Here is an 11,305-nt window from a genome sequence, read left to right as displayed (position 1 = left end):
ATAATCGCCTAGGAGAGAGAAAATTTGGGAAGAAAAATATCTTCCTGCAAAATGAGTCAAAAACGATTTTATATGTTTTAATATTTTACAAGTTTTCATCTGAAAATATTAAATAACAGTAAATTTTTTTTTTTCTTTACAACTTTGCTTTTGTCCTTACTAGAATATTATATTGTTGAATTTTTTATATAGGTTGAACTCCGTGAAGTTGAAAGTGGAAACAAGATATCCCAACAACTAGCTACTTATAAAAGTGTCAAAAGTATGAATCCTTTAACTTTTTAGTTTCATACTGTAAATTAACAACTGGAATAATTTACTTTTTTCTCTGATTTTAAAATCTTTAAAATCATTTATTTAATGTTATTTATTGAATAATTTACATCAATATTTACAGTCTTACTTATATAATTACATGTAATCAATTATTAAAATATTGAAAATTTTAAAAATTGAAATTTTAATTAAAGAATTTAATAAAATAGAATACATACTCATTAAAAATAATATTCTGCATAAAATTATACTCTAAAAGATTATTGAAAAATAAAATGAAATAAAAATTTTGTGAATATTAATAAGAAATTTTGTAAATAATAGAAATGTAATTTTGGATTGAACACTTATTGAATTTTAAAAAATGAGATATGACAGTTAAATAAAAAATATTATCAAATTAAAACATTTTTAAATTATAATTCTGTAATTATACCTCTTTTACTATTATCTTACTACTAAGCAATTTTTTTTTCGTTTTGGTATTTATATTTCAATTAAAAACTTCAGAATTTATTCTTATTACCTAATATACAATAAAATTAATTGAATCAATCAATATAATTATATAATTTAATTAAAAATAAATTCAATTTTATAAAATTTAACATTTTTTTGCTCTTTGAGTTTATTTTTATCATCAAGTAATATCAATTTCTTGAAGTTATAAACTTATAAATTAACGTTCCGACATAATTACATGTTATATCTTATTAGTTATATATGCATATTTATCAAAAAAAAAATTTTAACAAAATTGCTATAAAATTATTCATAAAATTTTACCAACAAATTTAGTTCTATATGTAAATACTTACATCAATACTTAGAATTTTACCCATATAATTATACATAATTAATTATTAAAATGTTGAAATCTTTAAAAATTGAAAATTCAATTAAAGAATTTGATAAAATAGAGTACATATTCAATGAAAATAATATTATGCATAAACTTGTATTTTAAAAAATGCTTCAAGATTCAAACAAAATAAAAATTTTATGAATATTGATAATAAAGTTTGTAAATAATAAAATTTATTTCTATTGTAAATATAGATTAAAGTTTGGGTGATGTATATTACCACAACACACAATCAACTAAAAAAAAATTTTACATTTTCTGAGTCATGTTAAGGACAAAATAAGAATTGTGTTTTTATAATTTTAAAAACAATATTTATTTATAAGAGGGAGAAAAAAAGTTAGCTTTCCCAAGTTAAACAAAAAATACAAATGAGACAAGAAATATATATAAAAACTTACAAACAAAATATGACATTTTCATGGATTCTTTATAAAAGTGTCAAAAGTATGGATCCTTTAACTTTTTAGTTTCATACTGTGAATTAATAACTAAATTAATCTATTTTGTTTCTCTGATTTTAAAATCTTTTAAGTCATTTATTTAATATTATTTATTCAATAACTATTCTGCATAGACTTTGAACTGTTTTAAATTATAATTTCGAATTAATTTAAAAATAGTACTACATTTTAAGAAGATTTTTCCTGAAATCTTCCACTCTAGATTATCTAGAGTATTTTACAAATATAGCAACTTCTATATAAAAGAGAATCTATTACATTTATCTTCCCAAAAAAAAACGATCTCATCTCACATTTGCATCCAACATATACTAAAATAAATCATATAAAAATAATACTATATTTTATTTAATGAAATAGAATTGCTTAAAACATTCACTAATAATATTTTATTCAATTAGTTCTACCTGTCTTAATTGACTTTAAACTATAAGTTTATTTCTTTTATAATTCCAAAATAAACAAAATACATTTGCCATTAGAAAAATTACATCAATATTTACAGTCTTACTTATATAATTATATATAATCAATTATTGAAATATTGTAAATTTTAAAAATTGAAATTTCAATTAAAGAATTTAATAAAATAAAGTACATACTCATTAAAAATAATATTCTGCATAAACTTATACTCTAAAAGATGCTTGAAAAATAAAATGAAATAAAAATTTTGTGAATAATAGAGATGTAATTTTAGATTAAATACTTATTGGATTTTAAGAAATGAAATATAACAGTTAAATAAAAATTATTATCAAATTAAAATATTTTTAAATTATAATTCTATAATTATACCTCTTTTACTATTATCTTACTACTAAACAATTTTTTTTCCTTTTGCTATATATATTTCATTTAAAAACCTTAGAATTTATTCTTATTACACAATATACAATAAATTAATTGAATCAATCAATATAATTATATAATTTAATTTTATAAAATTTGACATTCTTTTGCTCTTTAAGTTTATTTTTATCATCAAGTCATATCGATTTCTTAAAATTATAAACTTATAAACTAACGTTCTAACATAATTAAATGTTATATCTTATTAGTTATATATGCGTATTTATCAAAAAAAAAAAATTTGCAGAATTGCTATAAACTTACTCATAAAATTTTACCAACAAACAGTTCTATATGTAAATACTTACATCAATACTTAGAATTTTACCCATATAATTATACATATTCAATTATTAACATGTTGAAATTTTTAAAAACAAGATTTATTTATGAGAGGAAGGGAAAAAGTTGGCTTCCCCAAATCAGACAAAAAATACAAATAATAAAAGAAATATATATAAAAACTTGCAAACAAAATATAACATTTTTATGGATTTCAAAATTTGTTGTTTCTTTTTATTCGTTTAAATAATTGATTTAATTGTAAGTTTTTAATTTCTACTTTCTTCATCTGCAATTCATGCTATAACAGTCATATAATTTCTATACCTATTGGTTATTCATTTCTAATTTTCATTCTCCATTTTTTGCAGCTTCATTGAATTTGCTGAATTGATTGGATTTTTTTAGTCTTTTTCCGAGACTACCAAGGTAACCAACGATGCTACAAATATATCTCTTTCAATAGATGATTTTATTTTGTTCAAATATATACTTAGATTGAAAAGTTTTTTGACTTTGCATCATTATAAGTTTTTCTTTTATCCAGTTATCGACAAGAGTTCTTTCATTCCATGTATAAATGAAAAGTGGTAAGTTTATATTAATAAATTAATACAAATTTAACATTATATAATCAATTATTTATTTCATATTGTTCTTACTTTAATCCTTGTTTAAAATAATTCCCAAGGTGCTGCAAAACATCCTAAGATACACAATTTACATGAGACTCTTTCTTTAGAAGAAAAAGAACATGTACGACAAAAAAAGAAAGAAAGATATCTTCAACAAAGGAACTCTACGAATGATACTACTCAACATGAAGAACAATTTTTCTCCCAGCGAATTGTTCATAATGAAACAAATGTGTTGGAAGATCATATAGAATTCATAAACAATAATGAAAACGTCAGGCCATATTGTACAAAAAGACAACGCACTTTTCGTGCTGATGCTGGAACCAGTGATATATCCTCCGTTGGTAGTTCCGGAGCTCCCTATCAGGAAATAAACACAGTTGAAATTATGTCAACAGAACCTCTTTCTTTGGACGATACCACAATATCTTTAACACTTGGGGCAACAAATACATGTACAGAAAATGTACATACATCTGGTTCTCTCCAAATCGAACAGGTTTATTGTATTTCCTTTATTCTAACCGTACTTTCCCATCAATCATTTTATTCTTTTTTATTCAACATACTTAATTCTTTATTGAATAGGCACATTCCCTTCCTCAATGCCAACCCAACTTTGACACAAGGTTGTTAACAAATTCTCAGGGTAAGAAAGATGTATAAAATTAAGTCGTACTTCTTCTCCTTTTTTTCCTCCCTTATATACAGTTTCATTCAACGATACCTTTATTAGAAATTATAGCAACTTTAAGAATTTACCTCAATTCTATGGTTCATTTTTCCTCCATAGGAAATCAGCATCAACAATCAGCTGGTCATAGGAAAATATTACAAACAGTGCCATTTGAGGCAACTTTCTTATCATCAGTTCCATTCTGTAGATTTTGTGAAGCAAAGAGATTTCAACATGAAACGAAGGGTTTTTGTTGTGCCGATGGAACAATCTCTTTAACTACAAATGATGTTCCAGACCAACTTTACCATTTGTTTACTTCTAATACAGTTAAATCTGTCAACTTTCTTACGTATGTTCGCACATACAACAACAAGTTTGCTTTTACATCATTTGGAGTTAAATTTGATAAAGATTTGTGTAGAAGAAACAGAGGTATTTATACATTTCGAGCTCAAGGTCAAATTTATCATTACATTAATGACTTGGTTCCTTTGGATGGACATCCTTCATATCTACAACTATATTTTTATGATACCGAACATGAATTGGACAATCGTGTTTATGACATCGAAAGATTGGATTCATCAACTGTTGCTCAACTAATGGATATTCTTCATGTTAATCCATACTCAACATTCTTTCGAAATCTTGGGGATTTGCCCAATTTAGAAAATCACAAAATCCATATTCGATCAGATACGGGTTTGGATCAGCGTGTTTTTAACACACCGTCAGCTTCCCAAGTAGCAGTCATTTGGATTGAAGATGATGATTCAGAACATTTAAAAGGACGAAATATTGTGGTATTCAATCATACAGGTGGAAGTCATATAGTCCAATACTATTTTGGCTGTTATGATCCACTGCAATATCCATTGTTATTTCCTTTTGATGATACTGGTTGGCACCAAGGAATATTAAGAGTAAAGAAAGGGGAAAGACTACCACAACGAGTAACAAGAGCAACAATTGACCCTCAACAATCAGTATCAGCGGAACAACTGCTTATAAAGGAACAAGAAGGTTAAAATAATTAATCTTCTTTTAACTTTTAATTATTCTAATATAACGATATTATATTTCTGATTTGTTAAATTTATCATCTTACAGTGCTGAAAAAGAATAGAAAACAACAGGTCGTTTCATGCCGCGAGTACTATTGCTACAAACTTCAAATTAGGAAAAATATAAAATCTATTTTGTTGCTCTCGGGACGTTTACTGCAACAGTTTGTTGTTGATATGTACGTAAAAATTGAGACATCAAGATTGGATTATTTTCGTAATAAGCAACAAGAGATTCGATCTGAAGTGTATCAAGGAATAGTTGACAGTATATCAATTGGAGAAAGCAATGCTTCTAAAGTTGGTAAACGTATCATTCTGCCTTCTTCTTTTATTGGAGGTCCAAGAGATATGCGCAAAAGATATATGGAAGCAATGGCTTTAGTCCAACGCTTTGGAAAACCGGACATCTTTTTAACCATGACATGTAACCCAAGTTGAAAAGAAATCTTAGATGAGTTAGGTCCACAAGAAGAAGCACAAAATCGTCCTGATTTGATTGCACGTATCTTTAGAGCAAAATTAGAAGAACTGAAGGATGAATTATTCAAACGGGAGATATTTGGGAAAGTTTCAGCATATGTATATGTCATTGAACATCAGAAAAGAGGACTACCACATGCACATTTCTTGATCATACTACAAAGAGATTGGAAAATCTATGCTCCAGAATCTTTTGATGAAATTGTATCAGCAGAAATACCTGACAAAGAAAGAAATTTACATTTGCACAAGGCAGTAATAAGACATATGATGCATGGTCCCTGTGGAGTACTAAATCCGAGCAATGTGTGTATGAAAACAAATGGCAGTTGTAAAAACCACTTTCCAAAAGGCTTTGCATCTAACACAACTGTTGGAATCGATTGTTTCCCACAGTACAGACGTTGTGATAATGGAATAACTGTCAAAGTCAGAGGTAAAAATTTAGATAACCGTTGGGTTGTTCCACATAATCCATATCTCCTCGCAAAATTTGATTGTCACTTGAATGTAGAAATTTGCTCAACAATTAAAGCAGTCAAATACCTTTATAAGTACATTTATAAAGGTCATGATCGTGTTGCTTTCAACTTGATTCCCGGACAAAACATCCAAGATATAGATGAAATCCAACAATTTCAATCAGCTAGATGGATTGCTCCACCAGAAGCCATGTGGAGAATATATGGCTTTATTCTTAATGAAATGTATCCATCAGTTTACAGTTTACATCTACATCTTGAAGATCAACATCTAGTAGCTTTTCATGCACATAACGACCTTAACAATGTTCTGAGATCTGATTTTACGGCAAAATCAATGTTGACTGAATTTTTTTCAACAAATCAAGCTAATGAAAATGCACGAAGACTACTGTACAAAGAATTTCCTGAAGCTTTTGTTTGGAATCAACAACACAAAATATGGACTACAAGAAAGAAAAAAACTGTTATAGGCCGCATTGTTACAGCAAGTCCATTCGAAGGTGAAAGGTATTACTTACGGATATTGTTAAATCATATAAGAGGCCCTTTATCATTTGACCACATCAAAACAGTTGGCAATGTCACTGCACCAACCTTTCGTGAAGCAGCTACATTACATGGTTTGTTACAAAGAGATACCAGTTTGCAAGATTGTATGCAAGAGGCTTCCTTATACCAAATACCACACAGTTTAAGACGGTTATTTGCAACAATTTTGGTATATTGTAACCCAACAAATCCTAGAGAACTTTGGGAATACTTTGAACAAGATATGTCAAGCGATTTCCAAACAAGTGTTGCAACATCAGCAGATATTAGGACAAAAGTCTTACGAAGCATCTCTTCTACACTTGAATCGATGGGAAAAGACATAAACATGTTCCATTTAATAGAACATGATGTTTCTTTTGATCAGAATGAAACTGAATCTAGGGAAATAAATGATGAATTTGCAGTTTTGATACCAGAAGAAGATCTTATGGCTTCGATGAGTCTTAATCCTGAACAACAACATGCATATGAATCAATTTTACAGAAAGTCCTTCTAAATGAATCTGCTGCATTCTTCATTGATGGTCCTGGTGGAACAGGGAAAACATTCTTATATAAAGCACTTCTCGCTACATTGAGATCAAGAAACTTAATTGCTCTTGCAACTGCATCGTCTGGTGTTGCTGCATCTATTTTACCTGGAGGTCGAACAGCACATTCACGCTTCAAAATTCCATTAGATCTCGACAAAAATAGTACTTGTTGTGTAAGCAAACAAGGTGCTCTTGCCAGATTGTTACGTCTTACAAAGTTAATCATATGGGATGAAGCACCTATGTCTAGAAAAGAATGTATGCAAGCATTGGATAAAATGTTACGAGACATAACTGATTCAAGATTACCATTTGGTGGAAAAATTATCGTATTCGGTGGAGATTTTCGTCAAGTCTTACCAGTGATTCGTAAAGGCACAAGACAAGAAGAAGTTAATGCCAGTTTAGCATTGTCATATTTGTGGTCCACTTTAACTAAGATTAGTTTGAGTGAAAATATGCGAGCAAGATTCGATCCAAACTTCTCAAATTATCTACTTCAGGTCGGAAATGGAACAACACCAATCACAATTGAGAATAAGATCAAAATTCCCAGTCAAATGCTCATTCCTTACAAAAACGATGTGGAGTCTTTAGATGATCTGATCGATGCAGTCTTCCAGGATATTGGCAGTTATTCAGAAAATTTATCCGAAATGACAAATCGAGCTATATTGACACCAAAGAACAACTCCGTCGATGAGATAAATACAATACTTATTCAAAGATTTCCTGGTACAGTTACACAATACTATAGCTTCGATGAAACAATTGATACATCAGAACAAGGCATCATGGAGGATTTCTTAAACACATTAACACCAAATGGACTTCCACCCCATGAATTATTACTAAAAAAAAATTGTCCTATCATGTTACTCAGAAATGTCAATCCTTCAGAAGGTTTATGCAATGGAACACGTCTTATTTGTCGCAACTTTGAACGAAATATCATTGATGCTGAAATTGCAGTTGGTCACCACACCGGAAAAAGAGTTTTCATACCAAGAATTCCTTTCTTGCCAAATGCAGACGATAATAGTGGTTTTCCATTCAAAAGAACACAATTTCCTATCAGATTAAGTTTTGCGATGACAATAAATAAAGCACAAGGGCAGACATTAGATTTTGTTGGTGTATACTTGCCTCAACCTGTATTTTGTCATGGCCAACTATATGTAGCACTGTCAAGAGCCAAAACTTCTGCTTCAGTAAAAGTTCTTATAAGACCAGTATCAACTCATGATTGTGAAGAAGCTGAAACAAATAATATTGTTTATAGAGAATTACTAACACTAGCATATCCATCATAAACTTCTGTGAGTAATCGAATTTCAATATATACCTCTCAATTAAATACAATTTGTTTTTCCACTATGTAATTTTCACAACTTCTTATTATTCTTTTATTAAAATTGTTTTATTTAAATTCAATTGTTTGGACTAATATTTCTTTTTCTTAATTCATATGTAGGCTTCAACATGCGGACTGTCTATACATCAATCAAAAACATTACTCCAAGTACAAGAAATTGGAGCATCAAGATGATTGTGTCAGACAAATCACCCAAACGTACTGCACAACATTCACCAACAAAATATCAAAATCTGACATTGATAGACCCTGAGGTAACACATTGACATCAATATCATACTTGCAAGAACATATTTAATATTTACATTGTATTCTTTCACATGATATATTCAAAATATATATGTTTTCCCCTTACAACATAGATTCATTCTAACTATATTTTGAAATTAAATCTTATATATATATTTAATAAGTACTATTTTCTAATCAATTGAATGCAAATAACTATTTATTTATACAATATTATGAAGGGCAACCGACTACAAGCAACAATTTTCGGCAAAGATATAGACCTACGTAATGACATGTTACACATATTCCGGTCTTACTACATCAGTAATGCTTATGTTAAGCCTTTAGATCCCAATCATAGAATTGAAGCACATGAATACCAGTGGATCTTAAATTCAAGAACAATCATCGAAAACATTCCAGATGACGAAGTGGAATTACAACCACCAGAATATGATATTATCCCATTCACCAATCTGCATGAGTACAAAAACACTGGAACTGAAATAGGTAAATATCACATCAATATATTTAACATACTTCTTGATACTCTTATTCAGTTTTCACAAAAAAAAAAATTCAACATAACTGAACAGCTATTCTGGCGATCGCAATATACATGAAACCTCCCAGAGAAATTACCTCAATACATGGGCCAACAAAAATTCAAGAAATATATGTTATCGACCAGAGGTAAAGAAGATTTCTCAACTATATATGTGATATTAATAAATTCTTTAACTACCTTGTTTTCAATATTATTTCATCATACTACACTTTTAAATACTTTATCCTAAATTTTACAGCCTGATGCCCATATGGTTAACTATGTGGAGTCGATTTGTGGACGGTGAATGCCGAGCAATCTCTGATATTATTGAAGCTAAGCCAACTCTACTCGCAACACGTTTAAAAGTCGGTTCATACAATGGTATATTACACAACTTATAATATCAACATTTATTAAAAATAGAATGTTATTATCTACTAACAATTTTTTTTTCTTTATAATATAGGTCTTTCTCTTTCATCTCAACCGACAAGTGTATTTACCTTAAATCCTGTCATCCCTGCTGCAACTCCATTATGTCAATGGTAATTCTTCAAAATATATATTCATCAATTAGCTCTAAAATTGTTTTTTCTTTTATATCTTTTCCTCCATGATTTCTCTTATTCATTTTAAATTATTCTAAAAATATTTAGGACGATGCTTAATCATGCACTGCTTGAAGAAATCGTCGAAAAAAATCTACATCATACAACGGCATCAGCATCAGCATCGACATCAAATGTTGACATGAAAGACATAATTAAGCTTGATGATCTTGCTGGTTTTCTTAAATCACTACAACCAATGACGGTACAATTCTACGGTCTTCTTAAACTTTTTTTTCTTTATATATATTGCTTTCTAAAAATTTTACACATGCCTTTTCAAAATAAATATAACCTTATCTTAAGGCTACATACTATTTACAACCATTAAAAACATATATCTGTTCCAAAATTAATGCAGAAAGCAAAATTTTGGATTAAAGCAACTATTTGTGTGGTTGATCTCCATCAAATATTCTTCTACATGTCCTGCATTGGGTGTAAGAAGGGGACTGGATATGAGCAAAATGAAAAATTTCAATGTTATCATTGCAAATACATGAGCAATGCACAACCACGGTATATATGTTATATTCATATTTTACGTCGTAAATGTTTCTTTAATCAATTTTATGTTATATTTAAATTATTACTTAATCATTCAGACTAAAAAATATAGTTTGTTTATATAGCTGTTGAGCTTACATCGAAGTTGACGATGGTAATGGACGACTTGGGGCTGTCATGTTTGGTCAAATTGCAGAAGAAGCTCTGGGTTGCACAGCAATCGAACTAATGGAACATACAGGAAAGGTAACCAACTTATTCATATTCCAATTTGTATTTTAAAAACATTTAATCTTAGATATTCAAATAGAAAGTTATCAAAAATATCTTTTACATTATATTTATTCACCATACAGGAACATTTACCGTATATCCAAAATATTGCAAAATTATGTTCAACCAAAAAATGGATCATACAATTGGGTGCAGATTTAGATCAACTCCAAAAACAACGTCACAAAAACTTCAATGTTCTCTCCATAAATGCTGTAAATGACGAGAACACACCACTTTGAATCCATAACCAGCAAACTTTACTTTCAGTAACGAAAGAAACAATTATGTAATATTTAGCAGTTTCAGACTTTACTTTCAGTAACGAAAGAAACAATTATGTAATATTTAGTCGTTTTAGACTCTACTTTCAGTAACGAAAGAAACAATTATGTAATATTTAGCAGTTTCAGACTTTACTTTCAGTAACAAAAAAACAATTATGTAATATTTAGTCGTTTTAGACTCTTTTCTTCTACACTAGATGTTTATATTTTAGAATAATCTAATACAGGGCAAACGTGCATCGCACGTAAATTCACTGCTAGTATATATATATATATATACACATTCAGGGTGCTAAACCTA

At 28.8% G+C, this 11,305-nt stretch overlaps 1 protein-coding gene across 1 annotated transcript; it reads left to right on the top strand.

Annotated features, from left to right (window-relative positions):
* Window positions 1-6,860: 6,860 nt before the first annotated feature.
* LOC121262094 (ATP-dependent DNA helicase PIF7-like) lies at window positions 6,861-9,590 on the top strand. Its single transcript, XM_041164516.1, has 4 exons — window positions 6,861-8,217; window positions 8,648-8,802; window positions 9,019-9,289; window positions 9,586-9,590. The coding sequence occupies exons 1-4, from the start codon at window positions 6,861-6,863 to the stop codon at window positions 9,588-9,590; spliced, it is 1,788 nt and encodes a 595-aa protein (XP_041020450.1).
* Window positions 9,591-11,305: the final 1,715 nt, after the last annotated feature.

Source organism: Juglans microcarpa x Juglans regia, chromosome 4S (genome assembly GCF_004785595.1).
Source record: "Juglans microcarpa x Juglans regia isolate MS1-56 chromosome 4S, Jm3101_v1.0, whole genome shotgun sequence".
NCBI lineage: Eukaryota > Viridiplantae > Streptophyta > Magnoliopsida > Fagales > Juglandaceae > Juglans > Juglans microcarpa x Juglans regia.
This window is presented reverse-complemented; position numbering and strand designations above follow the sequence as displayed.

Coding starts and splice junctions, on each gene's coding strand:
- LOC121262094 (XM_041164516.1), top strand. CDS start 6,861: ATGTCAAGCGATTTCCAAACAAGTGTTGCAACATCAGCAGATATTAGG. Junction 8,218..8,647: donor AAATGCAGACGATAATAGTG/GTTTTCCATTCA, acceptor ATTCATATGTAG/GCTTCAACATGCGGACTGTC. Junction 8,803..9,018: donor TGACATTGATAGACCCTGAG/GTAACACATTGA, acceptor AATATTATGAAG/GGCAACCGACTACAAGCAAC.